At 41.4% G+C, this 16425-nt stretch overlaps 1 protein-coding gene across 5 annotated transcripts in view; it reads right to left on the bottom strand.

Moving 5' to 3' along the window:
• Nucleotides 1–16425, bottom strand: part of LOC126541378 (uncharacterized) — a 39419-nt gene that overhangs the window by 16860 nt on the left and 6134 nt on the right. For all 5 annotated transcript variants that reach the window (XM_072286511.1, XM_072286512.1, XM_050188139.2 and 2 more), the window contains 5 exons: nt 14115–14182; nt 10286–10384; nt 8934–9012; nt 4218–4489; nt 918–983 (listed from right to left, as the gene is read on the bottom strand). In XM_072286511.1, coding sequence (XP_072142612.1) covers nt 918–983; nt 4218–4489; nt 8934–9012; nt 10286–10384; nt 14115–14182 — 584 coding nt within the window. The remainder of the gene's footprint in view (nt 1–917; nt 984–4217; nt 4490–8933; nt 9013–10285; nt 10385–14114; nt 14183–16425) is intronic.

Here is a 16425-nt window from a genome sequence, read left to right as displayed (position 1 = left end):
AAATGCGACCAGTTCCACATGGAGAGCATACCCGGTGTAATGGCCACCTCGGTCCGAAGCCTCCTAAACACAACTTTCTCCACCCTAGTAAGGTGAAGGGGGAGGGAGCAGACATAAGCGGTGGCATAAGGGCACGTGTACTGCCTGAGAAAATTTTTACGGGCTCGGAGTGAGTTAAGAGGTTCAGGTGGGAGGGGAATAGAGAGACGATCTGCATTAGGAAGGCAGTGTGCCTGCTGGTCAGCCGCAATTTTGTGAGGGTTCACAGAATGGCCTTGAATCCAGTGTACCCTGATGAAAGTAGTTGTTTTACTGTTCATAGTGTGTATCATCTCACAGATTTCCATCGCCTTGTAAACCTTCTCGACTTCTTGAATAGCTTCTAAAGAATCAGTAAAGATATCTAGTTGTCTGATTGAAGGCAGCTTACATGTGACATCTAGTGCAGCATCATAGATGGCTTGAAGTTCCATTACTAGAGTGCTGGCTTCCGTAGATAGTCAGGGCTGATGAAACTATGTGTAGTAGTACTAAGGAATGGTGTCCTCCTGCCATCTGGTAGGATAGCAGCATCCATATACACTTTGCAGGTGTTAGTGCATGATATGTAGATGATATTGTGTTCGTCAATGATACCAGTTGTATCGCTGCATCGTAACTTGGTTGGCTTATTAGTTGCGATGCTGGTGAATTCCCAGGGAGGCATTGGATAGGGCTGACTGTCAACAAGTCACCATGAAACAACGAACGACGTGCATTACAACAATGATGCTGTAAAACTTGCTTACAAATCTGCGCTAATGTACGGAATCTTCGTACCTCTTTATCTGCCAAGTCGAAGCTATATGAACAATGCCAAGCATCCACCCCAAGTTAAAAACAGCACAAAAAGTAATATAAATGCAATGGCAACTTACTTCTCCACCTCAGCTCTCAAAGATCGCAGTGACATATTTAAGTCTGACAGCAATTCTTTCAAGTGCCTGCCAAAAGCAATAAGACGGGGAAACAAATTAAGGATCAAGTGAGCGTGCATATGAGTACAATAAAAATTTACTTCAATGAAATTTAGAGAACTTCAATAAGTTGTTCACTCAAGTTAGTTCAAGTTATGGGTAACAAAACTTGCTATCGGTAACAGGGATGTCACAATTACAGTGTCTACTCATGTATGACCCCCCCCCCCCACCCTCTCATGTAATACCCAGTACGGGATCTGTGAGCATGCGCCCGACTGCATTCTTGCGCCCTCCAACAAACCAAGCACCTGGTTTCGAGACATGGCATTGTGGCATGCGCATTATTTAATGCTCGTGCTCCTGCCAATATGCCCACTTCTTGCCAGCTCGCTGTCAGAACCTATAAACAACATGTTTTATGTGCCCTTTTAGTTATAATCTCTGATAAGATTGGATGCATTCTTAGACAAATAAATGAAAATAAATACAAACTATGTTTCAAGCCAATGAGCTCCAAAGGTACAGTCACTTCGAACAAACTTTGAAAAAAGCACTAGTTTTGAGAGCAGTGCCATCAAACTTAAGGTAAAGATTCACTGTTGATCCATTTACATTTTTAACGAAAACACCTTTTCATACATTGATGCTCAAAAATAACTAACACCAATGTATTATGCCACAGATTTCTAGAAGACGGATCTCCAGACTGGTGTCCTCACAATTTGCTTTATATGGATATACCTTGCATATCCAACAGTTATAATTAATAAATTGCAACATGTGCCATAAAGTAAATAATTACAAAGGTAATTTCATAATATTTGATTAATTAGTCAATTAAGCATTTAAGCTTCTCATGAAAATAATGTCTGCTAATTTAGGTAATCCAGCTCCAGGAGTAGAAATGTGCTACATATTTACCACAAGCAATTTTTAAACATTTGGTTCAGTTTTAAAAAAAGAACATGCACCTGGTGTTATTACAATAGGAAACATTGATTGCGCTTTCTAGACAATCACATGTAAGAAGACAGGACAGGCGCAATGTTTGCGCCTGTCCTGTCTTTTTACATGTGATTGTCTAGAAAGCGCAATCAATGTTTCCTATTACAATGAACCAACTTGCCCAACAACGCATCCTGCTAAACTTCATTTCTTCTACATCGGGCTCTTCCTTTTGTGTTCTCCCTTCATCATGCCAAGTATCAGCGGTCATGTCGGGTATCATCAGCACTTCCTGCCATGCAAGACTTGTGGGCCTATACCTCAAGAAAGGCTACATCCCGGATGAAGCCAATGCCCTGTTTGGACACCTAAAACCTTCAGTAGGACATGCAAAACGCGAAATTGCGCCTGTCCTGTCTTCTTACATGTGATTGTCTAGAAAGTGCAATCAATGTTTCCTATTACAATGAACCAACTTGCCCAACAACGCATCCTGCTAAACTTCATTTCTTCTACATCGGGCTCTTCCTTTTGTGTTCTCCCTTCATCATGCCAAGTATCAGCGGTCATGTCGGGTATCATCAGCACTTCCTGCTGTGCAAGACTTGTGGGCCTATACCTCAAGAAAGGCTACATCCCGGATGAAGTCAATGCCCTGTTTGGACACCTAAAACCTTCAGTAGGACATGCAAAACGCATCTGCAAGATCATGCGATCGGAACTATGGCGTCAAATCCGCTTGTACCAGGACATGCTTCGAGCCCTGTGCTTTTCCAGGGATCCTCATTGGTTAGCTACAATCAAATGGCAAGGTATAAGGCGACAGACGGCTCAGACTACGGAATTCTACTGGAGGCAAACGCTCAACCTGGTACTTCCCCGCTTGGAAAAAATTGCGCCTGTCCTGTCTTCTTACATGTGATTGTCTAGAAAGCGCAATCAATGTTTCCTATTACAATGAACCAACTTGCCCAACAACGCATCCTGGTATTATTACGTAGGTATATTGTATTGAATACTAAAGGGGCAATGACATGGTCATTCAACTATTAACAGTTTATCATTGTAATTGAGAGCAAAGGTGCCAAAACAATTACACACAAACTAACTGGGCTTTCAGCACACATTTCAACCAAAAATTTCAATTTGAATTCACTGCCTCTGAGGCCCTCCCACCAGCAGTAATGGTCATTTTGGCATGGCTGATCTGCAGGAGCACTACTCTGTTGTCTGCTCTGATACGTTCACAAACCACATATGCGCCTCGCCAGAGTCTTAAGGCGAGACCACATGTGTGGTTGCCGAGGAGCCCGCCTAATACCTTTTGTTTGCCGCACCTTCCGAGAAATTGTGGTTTGCATCTACAAGAGACGCACCACTCCAGCACACGCCTGCTTGGCTCACTCATACCCGTTTTGACAGACATCGTTTCGTACTTTGTTACTGACAGTGCTTCAAGATGTTTAAATATTGCTAAATACAATTGTTTTATTTCTAGAGTCATTATATCAGCTCAATATGTAAGCAAAAAGCTCATTCTCTCGCATGACATAAACCTGCCTCACCAAGTGCTAACGGTATCTGCATAGCCAGGTGTGCAGAAACACAAAGCAGCCAAGCACCGATATATGTCTGGAATGGATACCTGTGCTTGCACCACACATGGATGCATACAATCTGTCCCACATGATCTGCGCATGTGTAGGCACGCTGGCAAGCATACATGTGAGTTGGCCTTTATAGCTCGGCCCACTCTGGCACCCAATAGCACAGCAAAGGTGTCACAATCACATTGTGCCCACAATTCTTTCACTTGCAAAATAAAAACAGCACAAACAAACAAACAAACAAAAAGTTATTTTGGGCCTGCAGAAACTATGTCAGGCTGACTTCTGATACACGCATTCGAATAGGAAACCACAGGTATACCATGTACATTGACCATGCAGAACCAATGGCCAAACACACTTCATTTCATCATGCATCAGTGTTGCCACGCAGCTGCATGGTTCAACAGCGATATAAAAGAATTCAAATACAAATTTTCCACCACACCAAATGGGCTCAAACTTTGCCGGCTTGCTGTGGGATGTGTACGGTTTAATGTGCAATGCATATTCAAGCTCAAAAATTTGGTGTCATGGCCCCTTTACTATGTACTAAATCTTGCTTATTCCCACTCCTGCTTGGGCCATGCAAAATTTGCCTTCTATTCGATTACATGGCATTTCGCAGCATGCTAAGAAGAGCCAGACTAGACGAACAAACATAAAAGGTTTGGAAGAAGTCGCAAAGTAACAAATGCTGACCAACCTTTCCTCATCCGCATAGTTTGCTTCAATTGCATTGTGTTGCTTTTGCAAATTGATAAAAGTGGACTTATTTTTCTGTGTAACAAACTTGATAACATTTAGATTCACAGCTCCATGACTAAAGTCATAGGCCAGGTCTATCTTATCCTTTAGCCTGTCTTGAAGCACAAAGGTGGACAGCCCAGTGAGGAACTTTGAGCACTGTGGTGTTCCTGGGCGCAGAAGGAGAGCTGCGCTGAATCCTTGAAGGAAGGGGGCAGCAGTGTGGTTCTCCTGTAAGCAGCAGTCAAAACAGCATCGATAAGTACCCCACGTTCTTCTGCAAAAATTTTGCTGAAGCAAAAGTTTGGAAGTTTATTTACTGCTTCCATGGCAGCTTTCACGCTAATGCCAAACAAGTCGTTTCCTTGTCCCAATCTACGTTTGTTTACAAGGTTTTACATTTGGTGTGTTGCTTTGTTTTTTGAAGTCATTTCTGTGTACCTTGATGTCCTCTATAAGTTCACAAAACGGATGTGGTGCAATAATTCTACTCCAATCCTTGAAGCACAACAGGACTTCACTAAACAAAGTTGAAGGAAGGGTGGCACTTACTTTACTATATTATATAACATCACTATAGCAGTTGTTTGCCCTCATGGGCGACATTAGCTGCAAGAAAAGGAAGGAGGTTGAGTGCAGTTGGTAGCCACCAGGTAAGCCGATGGAAAAACACACTGTGAATAGCTGAAGGATTGCAAAAGATTGTTTTCTTTTTCGTCTTCATCAGTGAGCTGATTGCTATTTCTAATGCTGCTGTCAACACTAATTTGTCTTTAACGTCATAGTGAGAGCAAAAGTAATGGCACAACCGGTCCTACTACATATAGTGAGTGTACCAGTTGAACACTGCAAGCCTCTGATTTCATACAACAGCTGTCGCTGTGAGTGAGTGGATGCTTCTAAGCAAACAAAGAAAGCCATAGTTTCAAAGCATTGATAGCGATAGCAAGGTATTAGACAACTACACGAAATAGGTTCATAGTTTTACGAGCCATATAAAGTGCAGTAAACATTCAACTAACTAATTAATTAACTAATTAATTTCCTCTTGTAGCCACGGATGGGCTACAAGAAGAAACACACTTGCCCCCCCCTTGCATGCATGATTACATTACCTCCAACACTGGGCATGCAAGAAGACAGTGCGCATGCTTTTCCTCACAGCATACGGTGTGCAGGGCATGATGGCATGTTATCACACTTGAACTTCATACGAAACATCATTGCTACAACGATGATGAAAATTCGCCTGGAGTGTCCATACAGTTGATAAAAGGAGGTCTTTTTACAGTGGCATCCAGCAAGGGCCATTGCATGAATTCAGAGGCTTGCAGAGCTTCATCTCTGCCCGTGTACAGCAACGAGCATTGTATACGAAATGAAAGGCTTGCAGTGTTCTACTGGAACTTTTATGATACACTGATAAGCATAACAATCGCTAAAAACATAAGCCGGCGTCATATTTTGAAATAATCCATTTCATTTTCTATTCTTGTTCATTGTGCCGAGTGCCTGACCCTGGCAGTGACGGCTGCCCTGGCTTCTTCTGAACTGATGACAAAGAAAGAAAAATATATGAAAAATGAAATGAATCATTATGAAATGCAATCGCAGGACGTGGAGGACCCCTTACAATGCACATACAGTTATTTGTTTCGGCCGCAATCGGATAGTGCAGCATATTCCGAAGCACCTTTTCTCCTCGTACTACAAGCCATGTGCTTCAATGTTTGCACTATATCCTGGTGTAATAGCACAAAACCTTCGCCTAAGACACACCCTACTAAACACAAGTGCAGGAGAGTGCAGGAGTCAGCACTGCTGGTAGACTGTAATGCGAAGCAGCCGCAGAGGAGTGCATGCATGGCCACTGACTCAGCAGCGTATACAGTTTTCCGTGTTACCAGATGGCCAACAGCTCAAGGGAGCTTTGAACAACCGTATGAGACAAGTTGCAAAGCACTGTCGCACACCCCCAGATTTCTGCCCAAGATGATCAGCAGACCTTCATTCTGAACTAAAGAAAGATTGGTTATGTCCATTTTAAAGAAAATACTTGCTTCATTAAAATAACATTTTAAATTCATGGCTTTCTATGTGAGCTACAAAGGGTATTATGATTACTTCATTATATAAATTTGCTCATTAAAACCCATTTCATTATAACAAGGTTTGACTGTGTAGGTGGTCTTACAGGGTTTGTCTGAAAAGTAGCAGGACAGAACATTTTGTTAATTTATCCACAATTTTGACACATCAACTTAATAGTTTTCAAAATATGCCCCTTCTGCATCAACACAGCGTTTCCAGCAACTCTGCAATAACTTAAGGCTCCCTAGAACGCAGAAACTGGAATGTTCTTCAGCTCCCACAGCCTGATCAGGCGGTACAAACTCTCTGTGAACCACACCTTTGCAGTCAAGAAAGATGATCAACATCAATTTTATTTTCAATTTGCTCATGAAAGCTTTTTTTGGGCGAGGTGAGACGGAGGTGTGCCATTCACAGCAAAGGCACTTTGTCGCGGGGTCATACTCAAGAAGCCCCAACTCGTTTCCGGTGACAACATTGCCAAGAAAATTTGGATCGTCACAAACACAATGAAGAAGTTCTTGACAAATCACAAGACATCTTTGTTTTTGTTCAACGGTTAACACCTTCGGCACCAATTGCACGAACTTTTCTCAATCCGAAGTTTTCGGTCACAATTTCGTGCACAACAGTTTTTGGCCAGTTCAACTGTTCTGATATCATCTGCACATTCAATCTACGGTCGGAGCTCAAAAGATTCCGCACTTTCACAAAGTTTTCATCACCTTATGCCGTTGAAGGGCATCCTGACTGTTGCTCATCTTCAACTTGCTCTCTTTCTTCCCGAAACTATTTGTGCCACTAAAAAACACTTGATCGACCCATGGCATCACGCCCATAAGCAGTCTTATCATATCATGGGTCTCACTCGCAGTTTTACCCAGTGTAATGCAAAACTTCACCGCGTAACACTGCTTTAACAAACAATTCACTGCGCAGATGACAAAGCACATTGAAAAGGGTTCACCTTAAACTCGATCTACACTCCATGAAGGCTTGCAGATGACGGCGACTGGTGTGCTCGTAGCTAAGACCCCTAAGATTGGTGCGCTTGTAGCTTTCCCTTAATAGCCAGAGAAAGTTCTCCACGAGTATAGGACCAGGGGTTCAGACACTTCTTTTTCTAGTAGTACTTGCAGAGTCTCTACCATGATATACGGAACTCATGCTACTTAAGAATGTCAGCTTAGCATATTTGATCTCCTTTGCCCATATGGGTGTGGCGCCTGCCCATACAGACTGGACCCGAACCATTCTGACCGATCAGGAAGGCTAACGGCCAATTTGGAATAAAAACAGACTGGAATAGTTTTACGTTATAGGGCCCCAGAGTTGCAAATCAGGCTCGTTGGTACACCATATTAGATTAGTATTTGTGTAGCTTAAAGACAACAAGGGTACAAGAGTAAAATATAAGTACACTGACGTGTTCATGTCATCTTCTTGAGTCAGTAATTTCGTTGCACTGCATTAGTAATCCCCTGCTGTCAGAATGATATGCAAGAAAAAATGGCAACATTAATTGCAGGCCTTAAAAATGCCTGTTTGCTATATCTAAGCACACTTTGTCACTGAAATATTGTACAGTTGCTTAATTCTTACCACCATAGCTAGCTAATTTTTTCTGACAACACTGTGTTCATGAGGTAGAGATATCACAGAGGAACAAATTCAACTTAATATAAACTTCACCAAACCTATACCAGTTACCAGGGTTGGCATAATGTAAAACTATTACAATCTGTTTTTATTCCAAATCGGCCATCAGCCCTGCGTGATAGGTGAAAATGGCTCGAACTTTGCCCATATGGGTGTGGCGCCTGCCCATACAGACCGTACCCGAACCATTCTGACCGATCAGGAAGGCTAACGGCCAATTTAGAATAAAAACAGACTGGAATAGTTTTACGCTATAGGGCCCCAGAGTTGCAAATCAGGCTCGTTGGTACACCATATTAGATTAGTACTTGTGTAGCTTAAAGACAACACGGGCACAAGAGTAAAATATAAGTACACTGACGTGTTCATGTCATCTTCTTGAGTCAGTAATTTCGTTGCACTGCATTAGTAATCCCCTGCTGCAGAAGTAAAGACTGCAAAAATAACCCATTTTTTCTATGCCAATCCTCTTATAATTCCCAGCACACAAGCGAATGAATGCTATCCGCTCAATGACTAATTTCCTGCATTATAACTAATGCATTACAGCAACTTTGTCAATGCAGACCGGCAAACGAACTCCTCGCACAATCACAGCAAGGCTTGATGTTTATGAGCAATAATTGCCTGAAAATGGCCTTTTATTTTGAGCTGTCAGTTTACTCAAATGTCCAAGTATATCCAAATGACTTGGCAGCTAAAAATGTACAGCAACGGTGGTAAATACCTATATAGTTACAGACTCCCCTTAGGTATTGCTTGTGGTGATATCCGATAAATAAAGGCACCAGAAATTCAGTTCATCTGCAAATCATATTACTGACCATAGGGGAGGCTGAGTATAGAGCCAGTGTTATTCTTATGTCGTGTCTGGTCACAGCTGAGATGAGTGTTTCAAGCACACAATGATGGACATCCCACTTACTTGCAGCGTTGAGATCCAGGTAACAATCACTGCACGGAATTCTTTGTCAGGCTCCCCAGGCTTGACTGGCCAGACATTTCTGCATGAGCCCACACATAAACGTGCTGTATTTATTCAAATCTTAGCATATCATACATTACAAAACATTTGAGACAAAGGCTTTAGATTTAAGGGTGTGGTACAAGGTTTCGTATGACGGGGGCTTGAGGCTTCTACATGTTGTAAGCGTTAATCATGTGCACTTTAACAATATGATTAAGGACTACAGCCCAATCACTATACAGGTCGGCTGACTGAGAAAGTGCATCAGCTAAACCTGACCAATCGTAACAACACGCCATTAAGGCCTCATTCGCACTGACTACTCGCAGAGGTCGCGTGGCTAAGTTGGTCACAAAGTGACCGATCACAAGTGGTCGCTTTGATCAAAAAGCAACCGTTTCAGGTCAGTCACACACTGCCGTCACAGAACGACTGAAACCATCAGTGGCATAGGAGTGGGACATCAGTATACAATGGCGTTTAATTTACGTGACGACGGCAGTGCAAACAGACACAGACGTCACCAATTGTGAGACTTCAGCACGGTGATGTGCAGGTTGTGCTAACCAGTAAAAACGACGGTCACCGTGACTCGCTCCTTGGTCAGCATTCGCAATTGGTTGTGCGACCTCTGCCGATCACTGGTGCGAATGCATCTTAAGGATAGGTGGCAAAATGGACAAGTCATTCTAGCTTTGACTCATCTTGTGACATTATTTTGAATTGTAGAGCGAAGTGACACAGACGGAGACTAGAACCAGAAGGACAAGCGCTATCTTGCAACTCATCCTGCGACCTTTCCTAAAGTGGTGCATTTCGTAAGTAATGGACAGAACTGAAGTCAACTGTGTGGCAAACAAAGTGATGACCAATCAAGCATTGCTGGTGTGGGTGACAACGATGAGTGATGTGACAAAAAAAGTGAACGTTTTGGAATCCTCGAAAACATTCGAATCTAACATGTCCAAGATGTACAAAGCAGTGAGGTGTGAAAACACAATATTTAACTTTTTTTAAGCACTATTTGTAACAACAGGTTTTCAAGAAAACATTCAATAAATTTGAGGAGGCATGGCATTCATGCATAAAATAATAAAGCAATCTGTTCACGGAACATCGCATAATATTGTAGTCAGATCTCATTCAAGGAACTTGGTTATTATTATTATTAAAATTATTATTACTATTTATTTTCTCATTTCAGCAAATGAACATAAGTTCAAACAAATATGGTATCTAAGCTAAGGTGACCCCTTGCTGAGTTAGCTTGCAAATTGCACTACATGATTGAGTAAAGTAAAATATTTTACTTCAACTTCTTTTGTGCTGCCTTCTTGTCATGGGCACAGTAGAGACCATGAAGCACGTGTCGGACAGTGGTGGAAGCGTTCTTGCCTCGGAAGTCTTCCCTGGTTAAGCAAGATAAAAGCAAGAGTCAATTGCACAAAATTTGCACAAAATTTGCACAAAATTTGCACAGCACTGCACAAAATCTAACTACCACAGGTAATAGAAATGCTAAGGAATTTCTTGATGTCTGCCTTAATTTTAATCTTGTTCAAATTATATCGGAGCCAACCCGTGTAACTGAGGACTGCACTAACATTCTCGACCTAATATTAACGGAAAATCCGGAATACGTTCATTCCATCACGCATCTACCAGGAGTCAGCGATCACCAAGTCATACAAGTCGACTTCACTATTAAACCATTTTCACCGCCAACTAGCAAACGTACCATCCAACTTTATGAAAAGGAAACTATACTGCCATAAATAATGAACTTCGCACATCCTTACCCCATTTTTCAGACTGACTTTAATCAAAGATCTATCCACGATAACTGGTACTTGTTTAAGACAAAAATTGAAGGTTTGGTTGACAGGTTTCTTCCAAGCATAAATATAAGAACTAACCACCTAAACCCTTGGTTCACAAATACATTCAAACGTCTTGAAAACAAAAAGAAGCGTCTTTTCCGTTCAGCCAAGTTGCGGCCTAGTCAGAACGATTGGGACAAGTATTATGCAGCTGAAAAAACATGCCTACAAAATGTACGAGAAACCAAACACTCTTTCTTTCATTATGACCTGCCAAACATGTTGTCTACTAACCCCCACAGGTTCTGGCAAGTCATTAACACCCAGAATACATGCACAATTTCCCTCATCGATGCATCAGGTGAAACTATCTGTGAATCCGAATGTGCCAACATTTTTAACGCAGCTTTTTCATCCGCGTTTACTAATGAAACCGATCCAGCTGTTTCTCCAAACCACGCAATTATTCAGGAGACAATGCCTTCACTTGCATTTTGTTCAGAGGGGATTTTGTCCCTCATAGAAAACTTAAAGCTTTCATCCTTTGCTGGCATAGACAACATCAACACTAAGATACTGCAGAACACCAAAGATACATGTTCATCTCTGTTGTGCTTGTTATTCACTCAGTCACTCCTCACAGGCCAACTGCCCAAAGATTGGAAACAAGGGAAGGTCGTTCCAGTCAACAAATCAGGTAACAAGAACTCACCTCTAAATTACCGTCCCATTTCTCTAACTAGTATTCCCTGCAAAATCATGGAACACGTAATCCATACTCACATCATGGCATTTCTCGACACTAATAACTTTTTCAATCCTGCCCAGCATGGTTTTCACCACGGCTACTCCTGCGAGACTTAGCTTGCCACTTTCTTACACAATCTGCACTCTAACCTTGATTGTAATCTTCAGTCTGACGTAATATTTTTAGATTTTGCTAAAGCCTTTGATAAAGTACCCCATAAGCGCCTTCTGATAAAGCTTTCCCACTTAAAAATTCACCCTAATATACTGAAGTGGATTGAAGAATTCTTGACTAATCGTTCACAATTCGTCACCAATAATAATAGGAATTCTAGTTCAGTCTCTGTAACATCAGGCGTCCCGCAGGGATCCGTGCTCGGCCCGCTACTTTTCCTAATATACATAAATGATTTACCATTAACCGTAACATCTAGCATACGTATGTTCGCGGACAATTGTGTGATATATTGTGCTATTACTTCCACCGCTGTCCAATCTTCTCTTCGAAGTGATCTTAATGCTGTCCAGGGCTGGTGTAACGAGTGGCTAATGGAACTTAACCCACGTAAGTGTAAATATTTTTCCATTCACCATCACCGTAATTCTCTCGTATTTTCATACGTAATCTCTGAAGTTCCGGTAGAACTAGTTCATTCGTACAAGTATTTAGGAGTAACCCTTTCGAGCGATCTTTCCTGGAATTGGCATGTTACGAACGTCATACCATCCACGAACAGGACGTTAGAATTTCTAAAACGCCATCTGCATCATGCTCCTCAACATGTAAAATTGTTAGCCTACAAATCACTTGTCAGGTAAAAACGAGAATTTGCATCGCCTATTTGGAATCCTCATCAAGCATACCTAATTAATGATCTTGAATCTGTACAAAATTGCACTGCTCGTTTCATCCACTCATCATATTCCTTTGATATTAGCGTTTCCTCCTTAAAAACTGCATCCGCATTATCCCCCTTATCGCTCCATCATCGCATTGCCAGCCTATCTTTATTTTACAAATTCTTTCATAGCCCTACGCGCATCGCACCTTATATCCTTCCTCCTACATGCATATCTCACCGCACCAGCCATCTGCTACAGGTTGCCCGTCCACACTCACGCACCGTCACATTTTCAAATTCTTTTTTCCTCGCACAGCTGCAGACTGGAACGGCCTTCCTAACGACGATGCTGTCATTATGTGCCCATCAAAGTTCATCGAAAATGTAAACAAACGTTCTGTTACTGTGACTATGTATTTTTATTCTTGCCACCCCTTATGCAACGCTCCATTTTATTGGGGCCTTTAAGGTAATAAAATGAAATGAAATTTGTGGCCAACTCAAGTGCAATTCAGTATTCTGGAAATGTGAAGTGGCCAGTAACAACCTTCAAAACATACTCGCATCATTTGCACGCACACAATATGTCAATGCTTCATGCAGTGCAGCTGTGCAGTCATTTAAATTTGGAATCGCTCGAGTGTCAAAACTACATCATATGAGCAAGAAAGAAAGGATGTGACAAAAAGGGCAGCTCACATGCACTTGGTCTTACTTTCTGTGTTTTGCTACCACATACTACACACAGTTTTAATAGCACTTGTGAACAAATAAATACATAGCCTGAGGTTGCTGGCAACCTTATGGATCTCATGTCCAATGCAGTATAGTACATGAAATAATTCAAGCTTGAATCACTCCAAGTTCTGGTTAATTCAAACAAATCTCAAAAGTCTTGCTTTTTAGCAGTGTTTTCAGTACACATTGAAACTTCAAGATTCTTGGGAGAAACCTGCGGTAAAACAATGCAACCTCTCTGGCCTAATGTGGATGAAAGCACATTAACAGTGCATAGGATAAGTCAAACATTATACGTCATCTTACATTTCAAAACTTTTGTTTCAATACCTTGTATACCAATCATAAAATGTCCTACTGAGAAAAATTATATAGCACACATGGTTGACAGCTGGATGACAAACCAGCTTGCCCTTGTATGTACCTAGTTTTTTGAAAGATTCTAAAAAAAAAAAGATGCACATACATGACCATTGCGTGTATATTTCCCAGCATATGAAGGCATAAGCTTGTAGCGAATTATAAGCTAGTCAGTGTTGTACTATCCAAGCTCCTGATAATTCACACAGAAATGTGCATTCCATAGCAGAATGAAATAGTGTGTATTACATAATACACAAATGTACAAACAAATACAACTATCAAATACAAACACTAAAAGACACCAGATAGTTTCAGTCCCGAATGGAATGATTGCACTGTAATGCTCAAACAAGGAAACTTGACAATTCTCATGATGAAAACTACAATGTATTTCATAGAGAGACAGAAGAAATTCTGTGGCATACATGTGCACTTTGTTAATGATCATTTGCCTTTATATGCAGAGCATAAGCAGCAGCAAATTTAAAATTAAACAGCACATACTGACAAGCAACACACACAGTGACTTTTTCAGGGACTCAAGGCAGGGAGGTTAATCAGATGGGAAGATCCGGTTTGCTACCCTACAATGTGTTTCAGGATATTAAAAGATGTTATGGTGTGCTTACTCTTCAAATCTGACACCATGTAGGGGATCTATGTGCAGTAGTTCCAGGTTCTTGATCAAGAGCTGAGACTGTAACAAAATAATTGTGCAGTGTAAACACTTCTGATAATGGGTTCTATGGCAAGAGAAAGCAACAGTGTTAGTATCTTGCAGCAACCACATCACTTGCAGCAAATGATATTATAGTACACAAACATATGAAGCAAACAGAGGCACACCCATGTGCACACACAACTGTGGCATGTATCAATCACTCATCACAAAGTAGTCTCTCAGTTTTAGAGATTGGCCAGTTATTCGTTCAAAATGGTGGACTGCTGAATGCCCTATCTCCACTGCTGAAGCCAAAATTATTTTGTTTTGATTTTTTTTCTTTTTCACTGAATACCTGCCAGTTCCGTATGAAGCCCCATTCCCCCAGTATGTAACGACTTAACCATTTACATCCCCTTTAATGCAGTCAGTTCAAAATCAGTATCAAGTGCAGTGTGGCTTCAGGCATCAAGCGGGCTACATTTGACAAAACAGCAATCAGGTGTGGTTGCAGTCACTGAAGCACGCACCAGACAGCCTGATGCTTTTGATGAAGGCCGCACTACGACTGTGTTGCCAAAGTTAAGCACCCATTTGCTGTAAAAGCGGGACATAAGGAAGGAGAAAGTGAGGGCAATGCCCTGCACACCCACAGAAGCAACTGCGGATGGCTGTCTAATCGAGGTGCATCCCATGTTGAGTGCAAAAAACCGCGGGGGGGGGGCATCGCCAATCAGGCAGCGCAGGAGATAACGTGTGTGCTCAGCGTTTGGTCAAGGATTCACAGCGTGGCCTGCACTCACCACCCTATTGAGCTTGCTGGTAAGGACCACACTAATTTGTGATGTCACACGATTACCACTTCCGATTGCAGCAACTTCGGCTGAGGCCAGCTTCTGCCGAAGACATTTTTGAATTTATCATGCATCTTGATCTGATCATGTGATGCATTATTCATTGCACGTCTGCGAACCTGTGTACATTAAAATTTGTAAAAATCTTGTGAACATGACAGGAGGGACAGGGGGATAGCACGCATTTTTACTATGTTTCTCCTGAGCACACACATTCTGTGGCATACATGTGCACTTTGTTAATGATCATTTGCCTTTATATGCACCGCATAAGCAGCAGCAAATTTAAAATTAAACAGCACATACCAACATGCAACACACACAGTGACTTTTTCAGGGACTTTGCTGTTGCCAATTTCACCTGCTTGAGGAACTTGTCGGAATAGGCTTGCTAAAGCAAGTACCCTTTCGTTCAAACGGCACCTTAGGCTAACACAACAGGGTGGTACAGGTGCTAATACAATCTTTTTATTATTTTTTGCACACTTGCGCCACCTGATTTTTCAGGAGCTTTGAAACATTTTTGTGCATAGAATTTAATTTTCGAGAACTTAAAATGACGCTCATAAAATCATAGAACTCTAAATTCGTGAACACTGAAAAAAATTTGGGAGAGTTGGCAGGTGTGCATTCGTTCCATACTAGAAGAACTCTGACTTCATACTATAATAGCAGTGTCAACAGCTACCTACTGACACCAAAAATATAATACACATGCTGCCAGTATTCTTTTAAGGCTGCTTAATTTAAAAATCCTACTGCCATGGGTGAAGCATTAAGAAAATAATGTAGCTTTTGCAGTCAAAGGCAGTTCAGAAAAAAGAAAATATGAGGAGAGACTACAGCATAGCCTTAACATAACTTGCACAGAAAATACTGTAAAAGCAAGATTAAAGAGCAACGCTATGTCATTTTAGATTCACTATGTCATTTTAGATTTGTGAAGTGCTTTTTCAGGATTACATTTAAGTTTATCTGGCAGGAAGACATTACTAGTAGTAGAGAAAATGAAGGACCAGCTTCCCCTTTCTTAATTTCATGGCCAAAGCATGGCACTGCTGAACATGCAAGTAAAGAAATTCCGAAATATTTTCGCATGTTTTAGGTTGCTATCACACTTAAATAATTCTTTTAGAATGCAGTGGAAACCTTGTTAAGGTGGGGCGAGACTGTGTGTGATCCAAAATATTGATTTTCGCATTGTGCATTCTTTCGATAGCATGTCTTCAGCTTTCAAAAAACATATAACACATGAGCATGCACAACTTTTAAAATATTTGCCTCATTAATTTTCAGTGGCTGCATGAACCAGAAAGTGGGCATGACCTGCCACCAACTCCCAATTTCGTATGAAGCTTCCATCACATAAAAACAACTTGTCTTTGACACAAGTTTTGCCTTTGCAACTTTCTTTTTCTATGTAGT

This window comes from Dermacentor andersoni, chromosome 2 (assembly GCF_023375885.2).
Source record: "Dermacentor andersoni chromosome 2, qqDerAnde1_hic_scaffold, whole genome shotgun sequence".
NCBI lineage: Eukaryota > Metazoa > Arthropoda > Arachnida > Ixodida > Ixodidae > Dermacentor > Dermacentor andersoni.
Note: the sequence above shows the minus strand (reverse complement) of the source record. Positions and strands in the feature narration are given on the sequence as shown.